Source organism: Primulina huaijiensis, chromosome 7 (assembly GCF_012295235.1).
Source record: "Primulina huaijiensis isolate GDHJ02 chromosome 7, ASM1229523v2, whole genome shotgun sequence".
NCBI lineage: Eukaryota > Viridiplantae > Streptophyta > Magnoliopsida > Lamiales > Gesneriaceae > Primulina > Primulina huaijiensis.
Genome location: NC_133312.1, coordinates 7,812,060 through 7,831,419, shown reverse-complemented (window position 1 = coordinate 7,831,419; position 19,360 = coordinate 7,812,060). Strand labels below are relative to the sequence as shown.

Below are 19,360 nucleotides of genomic sequence, written 5' to 3'. Positions count from 1 at the left end.
CCCTTCTAAACAATTATTACTTTCTAACTGATCCTTTCACTATGATAAACTGATCTAGATACGGCTGAAATACATGATTAATTAGATCCATGAAGATCGCTGGCACATTGGTCAACCCGAGTAGCATCACCATAAACTCGTAGTGCCCATATCGAGTTCTGAGAGCCGTCTTATGAAAATCAGACTCCTTAACCTTCAGCTGATGATATCAAAATGAAGATATATCTTTGAAAATCGAAGCTCCTTGCAATTGATTAATTAAGTCCTCGATTCTAGGTAAGGGATACTTATTCTTGATGGTGACTATGTTCATTTCTCTATAGCCAATGCAGAATCGCATACTACCATCTTTCTTCTTCACAAATAGTATCAGTGCGCCCCCCATGGAGAACTAGCCCGAGCGAATAAAACCTTTGTCCAACAACTCTTGAATTTGATCCTTCAACTCTTTCATTTCGGCGGGTGCTAGACGATAGGGTGCCCTAGAAATTGGCACTGTACCCGGCATTAACTCAATAAAAAATTCCACCTCTCGGTCTAGTGGAATGCCAAAGACGTCCTCAGGAAATACGCTAGGAAAGTCTCTAACAACCTCAACATCCTCTAACTTTTGACTGACAGGAACATGTGCTGAATTAACACATGCTAGAAAAACTTGGCAACCTCATCTCATATTTCCTCGCACAGATGCAGGAGATAATGTGCGGCATTTGCTTGTTCCTTACTGCCTTAAAGACAAAAGATTTTCCGCTGGGTGGTCGAATAAATACTGACCTCTGCCGAAAATCTATCGAAGCTCCATTCGAAGATAGCCAATCCATGCCAAGAATGATGTCGAATTCAGGCATCGAGAATACGATAAGATATGCCTGAACCACATCTTTTTGCAAACAAAGCTCCAAATTCTTCACAATGCTCGTGGTAACCATCTGATAACCAGAAAGAATAGAAACTCTAAAGACCAATTCAAAATCCTCGAGTATAATCTTTAGTCGCTTAATGAACGTCTCGGATATGAATAAGTGTGTAGCTCCCGAATCGAGCAATGCATAGGTAGCTACACCTAAAATAAATATCCTTCATGCGACAAATGTACCATTAAATCCAATCGTGTCGAAACTTAAAGAATTTCTATCATTTTTTACCCAAAATTTTCGAAAATTACATCACTTAACCCTTATAATTCTCGAAAATACACAATTTTACCAAAATAAAGTTTTGAAAATTGCGTTTCAATCCTTAAAGTTTCGAATTTTCTTCATTCTAGTCCTAAATTTTTCGAAAATTGCATTCTAGCCCAAATAAATTCTAAGTTCTATCAATTCCAGCCCTATCCCCTTCAAAATTACTGTTTTGGTACCTGAATTTCAGAAATTACGAAAACAGCCCATGTTTTTCTACAAACATCCCTTGAACTTTGAAACATTGCAATTTAGTCCCTGAATTTTTGAAAATTCCAGATTTCACGTTAGAATTTTTAGTCATCTCAATTTCAGTCCCTGGACTTCTTAAAAATTTCAAATTTACCCCTGAAATTCTCGGCCTAGTTCAATTTAACCCTTAACTCTTGATTTTTGCACTTTAGCCTTTCAAATTTTCGAATTATGTAATATATGCCCCATAAATTCGGTCCCTTCATTTTAAGCCCTAAAATTCTTATTTTCGTTCAACTCATTCTTTTGCATTATTAAAGCTTATATTTTATGCCCAATTTTATAATTCTCAATATCATCTCCTAAATCCAACTAAGATAAAGCATGTAACCTATTTTCTTCTAAGTTCTTATTATCCCAATCAATTCCAATAACCAATTTAACATTTCATGTAACAAAAGCAATATAAAAATGTTAAACAACTAGGTTACCAGTAAACGGAGTCGTGTCTGGCGCTGCTTCAGCCTCCTCAGCATGCATAACATACGCTCTGCCAACAGTTGGTCCTTTCTTCTTTGGGCAGTCAATGGCCTTATGTCCTTCCTCCTTGTATATGAAGCACTTATATGTTCCCCACATGCACTTGACAAAGTGTGGGAGATTGCATTCTTGGCACAGTGGCCTCTCTTCAGGTTTTGTGGCTCCAGACTGTGGTGGCTTCTGTTGCCCCGATTTCTTCCACTACCTTGGGGTTTTTGCTGCCCTTGAGCTTTGGGAGGTCCCGTAAATAGTCACTTATTCGGCTGTGAGTTCTGCTGGTGCTGCTACCTCTTGCGCTGCATCTCAAAATCAATATCCTTCAAGGCTTGCTCAGCTTGGAAACCACAAGCAGTGGCAGATGCATAATCCTCCTGTCACATCAACATCACATCACGACGTATGGTAGGTCAAAGGCCATCCAAGAAGTGCCTCAGTTTCTCAGCAGCATCCCTAGCAATGAGGGGCACAAAGTGACAACCCCTATCAAACTTCCTAACAAGCTCAGCCACAGACACGTCTCCGTGACAGAGAGTCATAAACTCTCTCTTCAAGCGTCTACCAATGGCAGCAGTAAAATACTTCTCATAGAAGATGTTCTTGAATTGCTCCCAATTGAGGGTGGCTAGATTCACACCATGTTCAGCTCTTCCCACCAAAAAAAAGCATCATCTCGCAAAATATAAGTAGCACACCTAACTCGATCAGCATCTCCCATATTCAGATAATGGAAATGTACCTCAAGGGATCTAATGCAACCCTCAGCAACAAATGGGTCGGTGGTGGCAGAAAAATACTTCGGACCAAGCATCGGGAACTGATCATACATATCATGTTGTGGCCTAGGAGCCTGCTGCTCAAAGAAGCAGGTCATACCCTCCAAAACACGCGTAGCAGCATCCCCATTGGGTGGTGGTACAATTTATCTACGATCCTCATTAGTATCAGCTTGCCTATCAGTACTAAGTGCACATCTAGGAGGCATCGTATATGAATATTTTCCAAATTCTAAACATAACCAACAAGCATTTAAACCTAAGTCTCTAACCATGCAGCATATAGAAAAAATCCGTTTCGAGCAGCTTAAGCATTAATATCAATTAACCTCAAATAACATTTAAACATGTAACTTAAGCATATAACCATGTAGACATGCATGTTCCATCCTAAAAATCATTTAAAGCATTTAAACTTACAAACTTGAGGCTTGATGACTGAGCTTTTCGGAACTAGCGGGGGCACAACTCTTTGCAAGACCGTTGCTCTGAGATCAACTGAAACATCTCCTACTCGTTTTTCTTTAAAATATACTAGAGAAATTTTTTTTTCTGCCTTTAACAAATTCGTCCGAATATAATTACATATATATAAATATTTTTGCTATCAAAATAAACCAAACAACCTATTATTTAAAAATTCAAAAGAACACAGCGCTAAACACTAAACATAAAATCGTAAACCTTCAAACCAAACCTAAAACTAACATTTTTCAAAATAGTATAAACTCTTAAATCCTCTCAAAACCATTCATAAGCATAAAAGTCATAAAAAACTTTAAAATCATACAAATGTGGAAAAACTAGCAAAGGTCCTCGGGTTATGTGCACCATCAGTCCAGCCAGTTCAACCATTAAGTCCTCCCATATCATCAAAAACATCCTCACCTGCATCATTCACTCTCAGTGAGTCTATTTACTCAGCAAACCTTAACTATAATAACAAGTAGTATATATACATCTATAAGCAACAATGAAAATATTTTTAATAAAATAGCTTCAACATGAAGAGGCATAACTTAAAACTTCTTTTCTTTCATCATAACCTTTCCTTTCATCATATACGTATATGTTTCCCATTCATTGAATTCATATCATTAATTATGACTTTCGTATCAGCTGTTGGTCGATCGATAAATCTTACGTATAACCATGGTACTATGCGACGAGGACATCAGCGACACTCTCTTCCGTCAACTGAGTCTTGACCTTACATATCATCATATCCTTTCATTTCGTATTCGTATTATTCACAATCAACTCACCACTTTCAAAACATTTCATCATATCCATCACTTATAAAAATTCATGCATAAAACATTTTTCTTGTAAACAAAGCATGCAACACATCTTTTAGCATATTCATTTTCCATCATAAAATTTCATAATCTTTTAAAATAAAAATTTTAACATTCATTACAGCATTCAGGGCACTGTCAGGACGTCTAGCATTTTTCATGTGTAAAATGATCGTTTTGCCCTGAAACCCTAGCTTTCTTAATTTACACTTAGACCTTAAAACGAAGACCCGAATCTATCCAAACTTAACATAACACTTTAAAATACATCCATAAACATTTCTTCAACGTAAACTTAAGCTCCTCGACTAATTTCCCAATTAATTTTAAAACTTGAACCTACATCCCGGTTTTAACCCGAATCAACTCCAAACTTAACAAACTTTAACCATAGCTTATTAACACCTAAACATACCCTATGCAACCCAAATCAATCCAATTAAAACCCTCATAATATCCTAGACAGCCTACTAAATTTTCCTTGCCCTTCTTCGAACCCTAGCCCTAACCAACTTCAAATCTATCGAGCCTAACACTTAACCATCATGTCCATACCCTATGAAACCATCCTAGGACCTACACTGAACCCTTAGGACTCTACTGGACCATCCCTAGCTATCCATGCACTTGAAACCCATCAAGTCGTGCCATTGAAGCTTTGCGCGACTCAAGCTCACGTTCCAGCCATAGCCCTTGTACCATCTGCCCCTTGATCAATCTAGGGCCATGACTCAACCCTCTTATGACCCATGAACATGTCCCTATAGTCGTACGCAGCCTGAACCTCCCTAGCCCCTTAAAAACCAAAATTTTCATTCAGCATATTACACTTCTTGTCCAGCCCTTAGCCATGCCTCTATAGACCCTTAAAACTACTGAAAAATATCTTTTTTTAATGGCCCTACCATGGAAGCCCCTTTGTCCATCAATACCATGAATTCAAAAGCAAGAAAATCAAAGTTTGATCATGTATTGCCATAAAAACGAAAATATAAGAATGGTATCATATTTTTCATGGTATGAAAGAAGATTAAGGCATGTCTTTGATTGTTTCACACACGAAAAATAATTTGAGATGCGAAGAACGTTGCGGAGAGATTGGGAGAACATTGCTGCGTTTTTATTAATCAAAACCAACGAGAATTTCTTGAAAACATGTTGTTTGTGTGACCGTGTGTGGTAGGGTGAGAGTCCTAGTGTTTTAGAAGCTTGGTGTGCGTGTGTTTTGTGTTGTAAGTTAGGGTTTAGAAATCCTTGTTTTGATATAAATAATTGGGTAGGAGTTAGACCCTATAACTTTGGTATAATAGGCCTATTAGGCCCATTAAAAAGTAGGAAAATTATTTCATTTAGGGAAGTTTTGAAAATAATAACCGAACCTCCAAAAAGTCCCTATTTTCGTCAAAAATTGATTACCGGTTTAAAATACAACTCGACGTGTAAAAACATCTCAAAAGTTACAATTTTCGAAAATAACATATAAAATATACCATATATTAATTAATTAAAAATAATCATTTAATAAAAATATTTTTCCTTTACGGTCTCCGATCTCCGTTCCTCGCGTCTCAAATAAAACTTAAAAACACAGTTTTAAGCATTCCAATAGAAAATCATATTTTTAAACATGTAAACATGCCTATCACATTTAATAAATGCAATTAAAATAATTCAATTTGTCATTTTATTTTTTCTAGATTTGCATGCAGTTGGATTACGTTATTGTATTTTGGACCTTATAATAAGATCAAACTTGAATATCACCACTTAATAAAACATTCCACATCAATAATTATTACAAAATAAAACTTTTAGCAAGAATATTTTAAATACCATATGGACTTTCCATATTATCATTATAATCCAACTCCAAACCATATAAACTGAAAATGAAATCACTATAATCGAGAACTATAACAAATTTCGGATAATCATCTCACAATTGGAATGGATGTACCACACTCACTCACATATGTAAAACCTATATAGTCATCAAATATGTGTGTAATTCACACAATATACAGATATACAACATAACTATTTCGCAGCTAACTAAAATTTCAAAGAAACACTCAATTGGAAAAAGAAAAGGAAAAAAAACTCATTTAGTCATTTAGGGTTCATGTAAAAGATATTTTCGGGATGGGAGACAAGGTATGAAGGAGGAAAGAATAACAGTTAAAAATTATTTTATTGTCCAAATATATATTACTGATTTTCCAATTATTTGATGACATTTTTATTGTATTTGAAGACAATATAATAATTGAGTCATATCATACAAGTGACACAAATTTTTATGAGAGAGTGGGAAGAGAAATAATGACACATTGGTTGACATAAATGTTTGTTGTTGGGCATTTATTGCTCATTTGCCCAAATAAAAATTGTGTTTATTAATAAAATAATATTTTAATAGAATGTTTAATTAAAAATTTCAAACCTGTAACCCTATAAAAATCCATATTTTTCTTGAAATAAATTTTTTTATCCATCTTATTTAATATAATATTAATTTTTTATGATAAAATATTAAAAATTATTATTTTTATTTGAACATATTTTTTTAAAAAAATTGAACTTATCATTGAACTTATTTAATATATTTATGTATATATCTATATGAAAACAGAGATTTTATCATATTTGAAAATTTTTTGTCAAAATTTTTAAAAAGAAAATATTAATCCGTATTAATGTATTCATTTATCGTATTAAATATTTGAAAAAAAATAAGAAATGAATGCGTAATAAAGTGTGAAGCTTTTTAATTTTTTTTAAATTCAAATTTGAATTTGATATCTATTGAAAATATAAATTACATTTAAGTATTTATATTTGTTATATCTTATCATTTAATTTGGGTTATAATTTTGAATTTTTTGGGTTACTTTTATATATTTTCTTCTCATTATTCTATATCATATTAAATAAATTATAATATTTGTTTAAAAATCGTCATCAAGAATTTCGGTATATTAATTGTTGGTAAATTGTGATTATTATTAATATGATTATTATTATTATTATTAATTAAAACTTCAATATAAATATTTTTTACATGTTCTAAAAAATAATTAAAATTTTAAATTAAAATGTATTAATCTAATAAATGATAAAAAAAATTTGAATTTTTTAAAAATATTTATTTATTGTTTAAAATTTTGAAAGATAAAATAATATATAATTTTTTATATTTCTTAATAACATATCCACCTATCCAAGATATAAAAAAAAATTTAAAGACAAAAGATAGTTATCATCATTTAAACTTTGGCTCAAATAATATAAATATTTTTTATATAATAATATTTAAAATTTAAATATATTCATTACATTATATCAATAATTTTAATAATAATTCAAACACTAATCTTTATTAATTTTAATCATTAATTACGTAAAATAAAACTCGAGCACGGGTAAAATACTAAGGGGGCGTTTGGTTGATGGGATAAGGTGGANATTTATTTATTGTTTAAAATTTTGAAAGATAAAATAATATATAATTTTTTATATTTCTTAATAACATATCCACCTATCCAAGATATAAAAAAAAATTTAAAGACAAAAGATAGTTATCATCATTTAAACTTTGGCTCAAATAATATAAATATTTTTTATATAATAATATTTAAAATTTAAATATATTCATTACATTATATCAATAATTTTAATAATAATTCAAACACTAATCTTTATTAATTTTAATCATTAATTACGTAAAATAAAACTCGAGCACGGGTAAAATACTAAGGGGGCGTTTGGTTGATGGGATAAGGTGGATTTATTTTTTTAACTCACCTTATCCCTCGTTTGGTACACGTCATTATTTAACCAAATCAATCCCTCCTATGAATGATTAAGTTATATTAGGTAGGTTAAAATAATACATCTTCAATCCCTAGGATTATTTATCCCACTCTTAATCCATCCTATTTTTCCAATTTTACCTTTCTCTTAAATTCAAACTCACCACCACTTCCTTCCTCCGACCGTCCACCGACAACCCCCGTCACCGGCCGCCGCCGGTCACCGCCTGCCACCACCGCCGGCCGCCAACCACCGCCGACCGCCGCCGCTTCCGGCCGACTCCGCCGCCGCCGTCTCCGGCCGCCGTCGGAGTGGAAGAATAAAAAAAAAAGAGGCAATTTTGTTATTTCATCAAAAAATTCAAAATTATCCCACTTAAAAATCATACCAAACATAATACAATTTTACATTATATATTACATTTCTATCACAATCATTTCTTTTATCATTTACATACTAATCATTAGTTTATTTTATCCTTCCAACCAAACATAGTCTAAGTACACAAAACATATGAGTTATGTTTTAAATAGTTTTATGATTACTACTTTTTAGGCACAATAACATTGTGAGTATTCCTTCGTTTTATTCACAAATTTATTTATTTATTATTAAAACCAAAGGAATGAGAAGGCTTACCAACAAACATTCTGCAAATTGTACATCAATACAAAAACTATACAAAGAAACCAGAATCTATGACTGGCATGGTATAAACACTTTGACATATGTGTACAGGAAAGCTGACACAAGTTTCTTCAAGGCCATCGAAGCTAAAAAGGCCATTTCTGACAAAATCGAGGAAGAATCAACTTCTTACATCTACGTGAAATGAATCGAGACAGGAATAACTGGATGTAGCAATCAAATCCAGTTGTAGAATCTAGGTACATAAGAGTAATACTTTGTGTTGATCTAAAGCCATATAAACCAATCGATGAGATACAGGATGTCGCTCTATATCAAAGCTTGAAGTTTTTAACAGAACGTTATAAGCCAAATAGATTCGAAAACCAGTCAGAAAGGTTGGCTATCACGAATCCAGCAAATACCTGCAAACGGGACAGAATGAAACTACTTTTACTCCCACAATCGGATTTCGAAAGAGCATAGCTATTCTCTGTTTCTCGTTTACCTGAACGGATCCAAGTACATATATAGCAGAATAATGACGCCCATGAATCAACATATCAGCCACCATCGCAAGAGGAATGGTCAGAGACATGCCTAACGTGGCCACAAGTGGTGTTGTCCAGACGACACATAATGCCCTAATAAGAACAGTCGATTTCGTGAGGAGAAAAATCCCAACTCAAATTAAGAGAGAAAATAGTGCTACACACCAAAAATAGTCAGAGATAACGCTTCCAACAAGTCCATTAGCAATCACAACTTCATCCATCCTGGCAGAATGAGGAACGGTGAATTTGGGTTCTATACCCAAAGCCGTCAATGGCCACACTGAAATAACAATGAAACAAAGCAATTAAAAAGTGCTGAAATAACAATAAAAAAAGGTGAATTGATCCACCTTTTTAGCTGTGATGGCCTTGAAGAAATATTAAAAATGGCCTTAAAAAACTGTGCTGACACAAGTTTCTTCAAGGCCACCGAAGCTAAAAAGTCTGTCCCAGTAGCGAATAAAGGCTTAAAACTATAAAAAAAATTAGGAAAACAAATAATGAGGTTTTTGAATCATAAAATATCAAATATTTTAGACCACTAACCAAGCCACCAGAGTGCCACAAGCGTAAACAATCCAATATAACCAAACAACTTTTGCACATCAACCCTTTCCCCTTCCTCGCCAGAAAACTTCTTCAACAGCACTGTATCATTTTATACAAAAAAAATCTCATTAGATGATTTCCATGATAGTCTTAATTTGTTTAATCATAAGAAGGTTATCATTACGCCGGACAATCCACACCTGTAAACAGGCCATATGACATAGCTGATAGAAGGCCGAAAAGATCCCCAGAAAAAGAATGTTTGCCACTATACAAGAAACAAAAAGAACCATCACTTATTTTCTGAAACATCAAATTGCTAATGGATGCTGAGGAACAAACAAGAAATCAAAAGCTCAGATGTATTGTGGAATTTATAAGTCAATGATTACAAAGAGATGGAAAGACCTACGAAGATGTGTTTAGTTGGGTTTCATCGGCAGCCCAAGTTTTTCCCAAGGTTGTCATGGCAACACCAGTAATGCTGACAAATACAGCAACTACCTTTGCCATATTTAAGGAATCTTGGCCCAAAAAAGCACCAACAAAGAGAGTAAAAAGTCCTGAAGTAGAAGACAAAACTGTAGTGCTGGCAACACTTGTACGAGCAAGAGCAGCATTCGAAAAATACTGCAAAAAAGGAACACAAAAAGAATGTGGATAAATTAAGGGAATGCAAAGAGTGAGGGTGAAATAAACTCGTGAAGTAGGTCAAAGTGTACAGTTAAAATCGGTCTTGAGAAAACCCAATTTGAAATAAGCTCATGGTTTTAGGAAATACCTCAGTAAAAAACCAAAGCGGGGCAATGTAAAATCCATAAGTAGCAATTTCTTTGGTTGTGATTTCTTTTTCATTTCTAGAATTTTTAGCATCATCTACGTGTCTGGAAACCAAAGGCTTTCCCTCTTCATTAGCAGAAAGATCCAGTTCACTGTCTTTTCTAGTCAGGGATCCCTGACTTTCCAGTTCAAACATTTTCTGTCCCCCAATATATTTTAAAGGAGAGGCAAGGGGAGAGCACGAGTCCTCATTCACCCCTTGACCACTTTTGCCTGACCGTCTCTTTAGGAATCTACATATACAATCCTTAACAAATGCTATTGGGAGATATATCACCATCAAAGAAGCTCCCAGATATGTCACGGCAAATGGTTGCTTATAGTCTGTGAAAATATCCTGTTAAAAACACCATGCGTTAAAGAAAACAGCCTAATGACTAAGATTTTGATTATGAGAAACAATGGCCTAACTTCTTCAACACCGACAATTTCAGAGCAACAAAAAATATTTTATTAAAAAACAAATATGAACAAGAAAGTTTCAGGAAATAAATTGAACTCTTTAGCATAGTCTAACATAACTTCTCGACAAGGTGCATCACAAATAGGAAATCCACACATGCAACATTGTCATAGAGTTTTCCAATTTTAGAAAGATATCCACCAGCAACACCCATACACCACATATTTTCGCTGAATTGGTTGATAAGATTGATAAAACACCAAAATAGGTAAATTATTTTTTTAAAATGAGAACAAATATGAAGTAGGTGCCCACAAAAGCCCATTGCATGGTGCCTCTCTTGCAAGTACACTCGAGCAAATCATACAAACCTTTTCGCCAACAAAATCGTAAGGAGCTAAGGGCTGTCTGGGACAAGTGATAAATGCAGAGGAGCCAGCTGTGCTCTACCCAATATTGGCAGACTGATGAATTAGGTGGTGACAAAGACTTTTTTTTGATAGGAAACAATATTTTTATATAATAATAAGGTCATTTTACATTACAAGCGGATGAGTAATCCGCAAATGAAAACGTAAACAATACACCATCAATCAGGACAATACAAACTTCCAGTCTCTAACAACATCTGACAAAGATAAATGACTGAATTCTCTGAGCTTTGTTGTCGATGCCGCAACCCTGAATTTAATAACATCCCAGATTTCGTTTGCAGTGGCGTATAAGTCGTTGAAAATTCTATTATTCCTCTCGAGCCATATTGACCAAAAAGTGAAATGAACGATAATATACCATAATGTGCTACCTTTTTTCCCCGCTGCAATACCTGGCTCAATAATAAACATATCTCGTGCCCTCTGCGGAGATACCCAATAACATCTGAGTTCTTGCATCACCATAGTCCATAATCCTCGCGAGAAAGGGAAGTGAATTAACAAATGATCCTGTGTCTCCTCATGGCTCCGACATAGCGTACACCAATGCGGACTTAAAGCACAACTAGGCCATCTTCGTTGCAACAAGTCCGATGTAGGAAGTTTACCCAAAGCCACAGTCCACGAGAATATCTGAACCTTTTGTGGGATAGGTACTTTCCAAATATGATCATGACACAAGAAGAATGGGAAAATGTGAATCGGAAAGAATGACTCGTAAAAAGACTTGACCGAAAACGAACCCGTAGAATCCCCCAACCAAACCCTGTAATCCTCTGAAACCACCTCTACCCTGACACTATCTAAAAAACCCAGAAGAGTGACAAACTCCCCCATCTCGAGATCATTTAGATGTCTCCGAAAGCATACATCCCAACGGTAACTCTGACTCTCTCCTACATGGACTACCTCTATGAAGCTCCGAATTGGTTTATTAATATTAATACTCACTCTAAACAAAGATGGAAAACGCTCTTTCAAAGACTGACCCAAACCCCCCCAAACATCCTCCCAGAACCTAATGTGATTTCCCCCTCTCAAAACCGTTCCACTCAAAAGATGGATTGCCGGGAATGTTCGAGAAATATATTTCCAAGGGCTTCTGTATGTTGCATTCTTGGCCAACCCCAAATCCCACCCATTATCTTGAACTCCATAAATGCTTGTTATCACTCTTTTCCACAAAGTATCCTTTTCCTTTGAACCTCTCCACCACCATTTTCCAAGTAAGGCTCTATTTCTCAACCCGATATTCCCCAAACCCAACCCTCCCCTGTCCTTTGGTTTACAAACCTGTTCCCAACCAACAACATGACAGTGCTTATCCCCATCAATTCCATCCCAAAAGAAATCCCGCATCATTTTTTCCATCTTTTTGGCCACTTTAACTGGCACCTTAAACAGAGACATGTAGTATGAAGGCATTGCGCTTAATACGGACTTTATCAGAGTAAGACGACCCCCTTTTGACAAAAACGCCTTCTTCCAACTTGATAACTTTTTTGACATCTTTGATAGAACCGGTTCCCAAAATTCGTCGGTCGTAGGTTTACCTCCCAGTGGTAACCCAAGATACTTAATTGGCCAATCATCTTTTTTGCATCCAAGATGATTAATACATATAATGAAATCCTCTAACAACGTAAGTCGCTCATTAGAAAAAAAGTATAGCTCATGCTAGTCCACACCAACAGAGCGTGAACCACCACAGCACCACGTAATTGAGATAATAACGCAATTGGATTAGGTGTTGGAATATCTTAAACTACGTTGTGTGTACGAATGTACATCAAGATGAAGAAGGGGAAATGTGGAATTTCATCTGCAGATTGGTTGACTATATTAGTTCTTGCTTCTTAGCCAATTCAGACATGTAAATAATAAACTCTGAGCCATAGCCATTGCAGCAATGCTAAGTGTGTAATCTTCCAATAGACGGCATAAACCCCAGCAAAAGCACATTTGCCAGATAAGGAAAACTACAGACAACAATTTGATTACATACAGAACAAATAAAAGCCAACAACATGAAAACCAAGTAATGAACACCAAATAGAGCACATGAAATTAAAATACTCAAAAATTAACAAAAAAATAATTCAAATCCTGAACACAAAGACTAGGAAAGCAACACCACATGGAATTAAGAGAAAGATTTAAGATTTTTAACACTTGAAAAACAATAAAAAACGGGAAAGAAATCCGACCTGAGTGACCTCTGCTGAGGTAACCCAAATAATGACAACAGCTGCCATCAATAGAAGGCCGGCCCTGTATCTCCACCCCATTACAAATCCAAGAAACAACCCAAGTTTTGATACCCAACACAAACAAAATATCAATAAAGATCTGATCTTTTCATGTCACAGATCTCGTGTCGGCGCAAATTCAAGATATCCACGATCGCAAAACCGACAAGAGCAATGCTGCTAAAAAAATCCAGATCAGAGATCATCCGACGAATATGGATTCGCAGGGTTGGAGGAAAATACCAAAAGCTTCAGATTGATGGCGAATGCCCATAAGAAACGACTGAAAGATTAGTTCTTTAGGGACAATACGAGAGAAGCCAAATGGTTGGAGTAAAATTAGAGTCTCGAAGGTGAAAAAGTGGGGAAAATATGCCAAATTAAGACGAGATTGTAAAGTTTGGTAGAATAGTCATATTCTTAGAAATTGGGGAATTCCGGAAAAAGTGAATATAAGTTGACTGGCAAGAGGTCACTGTCATCACTCGAGTAATTTTGTAATCATTAATTAAGCGATGCCAAAATGGAGCATGATTGTATTCGCATTCTAAAATAAATGTTATGACTCAAACTCTGCAAACTAAAAGGAACCTACTCAACTGAACAATAAATTCCCCCCCAAAAACAACATTGCCAATAATTAACCAGACTAATATTGTTTGCAATCCAATGGTGATTCACAGTATTTTATCGCACTTCTCCCTATCATATGCTGTTCAATGTTCGTCGCATTCCCATTTCGAAGTCAGGACGCAGCTAATGTAGAAGCGGCACCAACGACAACGCTCGCATACATTCACTCCCCGGAATAGTTGTTGGTGTAACGTTTTCTCATGCACAAGACGTAGCGGAAGTTTTAATTTTTTTTGTTTTCACATTCAAAACGCTCTTGAATGTCGTATGATTAAAAAATCGTTTATGGGGTGTTTAGATCTGATTTATCTTTGTATATTTAACGTCGATTCCAGCTATCCAGGTGTTTAGATGGTAATATCTCTTCTTGTAAATCCCTAAGAACTTTATTCAGTCTCTTCATCAGGTCTACAATCATAAATTTTATTCCTCGTGTAGACTGATCTAAAAATTTACGTCAAGATTAGATCACCACGAATATGGTGGCCGATTTTTTAGTGGAGAGTGAGAGAGAGTTTTGTGTAAGGTCAAGAAAATTCGATCTACATAACCTAAATGCATACAATCTAGGGTTTTATTTAAAATATGTATTTAATAATTTTTATGCATTTGATGCATGGTTATTGAATAAGTAGGATTTATTTCATGATTATTTTAAAGTTTCATGCATTAGGGTTTTAAGTTATCTTTCGCGCTCGAACGAGGAATGGAGACCGGGGATTATCAGGAAAAATAATATTATTGAATGCTTATTTTTAATTAATTAATTTTAAAGGTTTTAAGGGTATTTTTCAAATATTGGGCCTTGGTAGGTATTTTTACTCGCCGGGTCATATTTGTAACCGGTACGTAAATTTTATCGAATCGAGGGACTTTTTCAGTGCCGGGCAATATTTTCAAAAACGCATCTAAACGAAATATTTTTCGAGAATGTTATTGGGCTTGATGGGTTTGTTTTGTTGCCTAATGGGCTCAAAACCCTTCTAATTTTTAATTAAGTCCCATTAGTTCTTTGTAATCTACTTAAACCCTACCTAAATCAACCCTAACCCTAATCCCTTGAAGTGGCCGCCCCTCCCTTCCATCAGCGCCCCTCCCCTTCGATTTTTACAGCAAAAACCAGCAGCAAGTTCGGCCCCCTCCATTTTCTTTCAAGCAAGCTTCCTCCCCGCTCCTCCGTTGCTTGTCCGACGTGCGTTTCTTCGAATCTTTGAACATCTACACATTAAGGCACGCCATGTATCTTTATTTTTGCATTATTCGCTCTATGTACTTGCTGATATGTGTGACGTTTGTGTAGGCTCCATAATCCTTGCATGATTGTTACGTTTTTGTTTTGACGGTTCATGAAAATGATTTCTTCTTGTGCATAACTCACGCTTTTCATGATTTTCGTGCAAGGGGCTGCCGTGTTGTCGAGGCAAAGGGGATGTGCATGATGGTAAGTGGTTTTCATAAGGCTGGAGTCGAGGGTAGGCGTGTCATGTTAAGAGCCGATGGGTTGTGTTGAGGGGTTGGCTCGTTTTTGATAGGGTTTGAGGTGAGAGGCTGAGCCGGCTATGCAAAGGTCATTCCTAGCCATGAACCAGACCCTGGTGGGTCGAATTCATGGTCCAAGATGGCTTGAACACGGCTGGAGCTGGTCTCGAAGCCAACCGATTGAAGACTAGTCTTGGCCGCGGCTTTGGTGTGTTGGGCATCCTTCGGGTGCACGGGTGTTGGGGCATTTGTGGGGCTGCAAGTCATGGTTATTTGAGTCCAGTAGGGTCTGGTCTTGGTCCTAGGTGGTATGGTTCGGGTCTAGTCGGGACGGATATCGAGCTAGGGCCGAGAATTTGTAGCTGCGGTTTTCGTGTTGTTGGGGCTGGAAAATTCAGTACGTTGCAGCAAAGTTTTTATGTTCTCGGGTGGCTTGAATTAGAGGGTTTTAGGTATGATTTTATGTTATTAGGTTATGTTTTAAGTTTGAAAAAATTTGGTTAAGTTTCGGGTTGATTTGTGTTAAAGCCGGGATCCCGGTCCAAGTTTTAAAACGAATCGTGTAAGTTGGAATCGGGTTCGAGTTTACGTCTAAGAAATGCTTAAAAATATGTTTTGGGATGTTCTTTAGGAGTTTGGTAAGCTTCGGATCGAAATTTAGAGGTCTATGGGTAAAACGATCATTTTGGGTTTCTAGGGACAAAATGGTCATTTCGCACCCGAGTCGAGATTTTAGTTCTAGCAGAGCCCTCAGCATAAATTTTGGCATGTTTTAAATGTTTGTGTATCAGGTACATGATTTTTATGTAAATATGGAAAGTACGTTGCATGCTTGGTTTCAAGGAAAATTTACGTATATGCATGATTTTATTAAGTGATGAATATGATGACATGTTTTGAATGATGGGAGTTGGTTGTGACTAAAACGATGACACGATGAAATGTAAGGCCAAGGCTCAGTGGATAGGTAACACTGTCGCTGACGTCCCCGCCGTCGGGTACCGCGGTTACACGTAGATGGATCCATCGACTGACATGATTACACGAAAGTCACAACTAATGAACGGAATTCGATTAAAAGAAAGGAACATGTATATGATATTTTGTTGAGATATGTTTTGACACGTATGCTTTATTATGTTTATGTTTACGCTTTAAAGATCATGAACTGTATTTTTATTACGGTACTTTTTAATGTTGCATGCATGTATATGTACTTGGTATTAACGTAACGTTACAGGTGTGTTGAGTCTTTAGACTCATTAGGTGTGAATGATGTAGGTGAGCATGTTGATGAGGAGGTGCCGAATCTGAGTAGGCAGGGCTGGATGTGCGCATATGACCCGAGGAACATATTTTCCCCACATAACGTATTATGAGTTTTGAGTAGACATGATCAGTTTATATGTTACTACGTTATGTTGGTGTTTGCCAGGATTTTTACTTGTTTCTTATTGATGGCCATGTTGGCAAACTTTAAACTATAGTATGTTATTCGTCATTTGAATTACGATTATTTTCAAAGTTGTATTTTTCAGCATTCCTGCACGCATTCATTTAAATGGGATTTTCATGTATTAGCTTTTAAAAAAAAAATTAGTAGCATTTTAAGCAGTAAATATTTCAGTTGGTATCAGAGTAAGGGTCCTGTATAGGATTGTGTCACAACGAGCTTCTGCAGCTCAGTCTTCAAGCCTCAAGTCTGTAAGCTTTTATGTTTTAAATGTTTTTACTGCTATCACCTGCATAATACATGATTTATGATTTTCAGTACATGTTTAGCTGCTTTTATGATTTAAGGATAAAATGTTTTGAAAACTAGATTAAATTGCATGATGGGTTAAGTTTAGAATTTGGACTGTATTCAGATATCATGCCTCCCAGACGCGCCCCTAGCACTGATTGCAAGGATGATACTGCTGGAGGCGATAGAGACCATCCACGACCACCACCGCCGCCATTGGATGAAGCTACTCGAGTTCTCGAGGGCATGGCTAGACTTCTGGAGCAGGCTCAGCAAGCTCCCCGACCGCAGATCGATATATTTGAGCAGTTCAGACGGCTCAACCCGAAGGAGTTCGGGAGTACCACTATTCCATTTTTAGCCGAGGGATGGATCCGCTCGTTGGAGCTTCATTTTCAGTACATGGATATGAGAGATGGTGACCGAGTCAGGTGCGCCACGTATATGTTGAGAGATGATGCATCCCTTTAATGGGAGGGAGCAGCTCAAGGGCTGAACTTGGCTACCCTCACCTGGGAGCAGTTCAAGGAAGTGTTCTACGGCAAGTATTTCCCATCTTATGTCAGGGGTTGCCCGACGAGGGAGTTCATGAATCTCCGCCAAGGGAACTCGTCTGTGGCTGAGTTTATGCAAAAGTTCGACAGGGGCTGTCACTTTGTGCCCCTCATTACTAGAGATGCCGCTCAAAAGCTGAGGCATTTAATGGATGGCCTCAGGCCTACTTTACGTCGGGATGTGATGATGATGAGGACGGCTAATTATGATGAGGCGACTGGTTGTGCTTTTCAGGCGGAGTAGGCCCTGAGGGATATCGATTTTGAGATGCAGCGGAAGAGATCCCAGGCCTAGTCCAGCTCCCAGCCACAGAAGAAGCAGTTTACAGGGTCACCGAGGCATCAGAGGCAGCAGAAGCCCCAGGGACAGTTTGGGAGGCCAGGACAGCAGCGGCCACCTCAAGCACTAGGGGCTCCAAAGCCGAAGGGAGGACCGCCATGCAAGCAGTGCAACAAACTTCACTATGGAAAGTGTATGTGGGGCACCTTCAGATGCTTCGTATGCAAAGAAGAGAGCCATAAAGCAGCTGACTGCCCGAAGAATCAGGGACCCACTACTGACAGAGCATATGTGATGCATGCCGAGGAGGCTGTGGCGGAGCCAGATTCTACGTTGATCACCGGTAACCCTTACGTTTAAGATTTTAATTTATCGCTTGATTGCATTGGTTTTATGTTCATTTTGAGTATTAATTTGTGGGATTGAGAACATAGAAGGAATTAGGATGCATGCTCTACCTAGTTAGAATTAAGGATTGAATTTCTTGAATTGAGAATTTTAGGGACCTAAGTGTAATAATCGATAATATGAGGACCTAATTGCAAAACTCAAAATTTTAGGGGCTTAATTCGAAAATGTTGAGGGGTCAAATATGAAAATTTCGAACATTTTTTAGGGCCATAATGTAATTTTTGAAACTTAAAGGGATAAACTGAAAATTCCGAAATTTTTGAGGTTTAATTTCGAAATTTTGAGGAATACTTGGGTAAAATCAGTAATTTTTCGAAGATTTTGGAATAATTGCTGGTAAGAAATTTCTTTAGTTTCAACACGATCAGATTTGATGGTATGTTTTGTCGCAAGAAGGATATATATTTCAGGTGTAGCCATGCATGCATTGCTACATTCAGGAGCTACACATTCGTTTATATCTGATACGCTCGTGAAGCTACTAGGAATCATATCAGTGGCAATGGATTCAGGATTCAGGGTATCGATTCAATCCGGGGATCAGATGTTCACTTCTCAGATAGTGAAGGGATTGGAGCTTCGATTGCAGAGGAATATGGTATAGGCAGATTTGATTTTGCTACTGTTACCGGAGTTCGACATCATTTTGGGTATGGATTGGCTTTCCTTGAAAGGAGCTGTCAAAGACTTCCGACAGAAATCAGTATCTGTGCGACCACCCAGTGGTACGCCTTTTATTTTTGAGGCAGCCAGGCATCAGTTGATACCTCACATCATTTCCTGCATATGTGCGAGGAAGCTCATGA

General features: G+C 36.8%; 1 protein-coding gene across 1 annotated transcript; it reads right to left on the bottom strand.

Moving 5' to 3' along the window:
• Positions 1-8,422: 8,422 nt before the first annotated feature.
• On the bottom strand, positions 8,423-13,848 carry LOC140981489 (uncharacterized transporter C405.03c-like). The gene is made up of 8 exons (XM_073447902.1): positions 13,412-13,848; positions 10,309-10,704; positions 9,940-10,157; positions 9,728-9,795; positions 9,525-9,626; positions 9,141-9,258; positions 8,933-9,068; positions 8,423-8,849 (listed from the first exon to the last, which is right to left on the bottom strand). Exons 1-8 carry the CDS (start codon positions 13,490-13,492, stop codon positions 8,787-8,789), a joined length of 1,182 nt encoding a protein of 393 aa, XP_073304003.1. The 5' UTR covers positions 13,493-13,848; the 3' UTR covers positions 8,423-8,786.
• Between the last annotated feature and the right edge of the window lie 5,512 nt (positions 13,849-19,360).

Excerpts from the sequence above, each read along its gene's own strand:
- LOC140981489 (XM_073447902.1), bottom strand. The coding sequence starts at position 13,492 with ATGGGGTGGAGATACAGGGCCGGCCTTCTATTGATGGCAGCTGTTGTC. Across the intron at positions 10,705-13,411 it reads CCTCAGCAGAGGTCACTCAG|GATATTTTCACAGACTATAA; the intron begins GTCGGATTTCTT and ends TGTTTTTAACAG. Across the intron at positions 9,627-9,727 it reads GTCATATGGCCTGTTTACAG|TGCTGTTGAAGAAGTTTTCT; the intron begins GTGTGGATTGTC and ends AAAATGATACAG.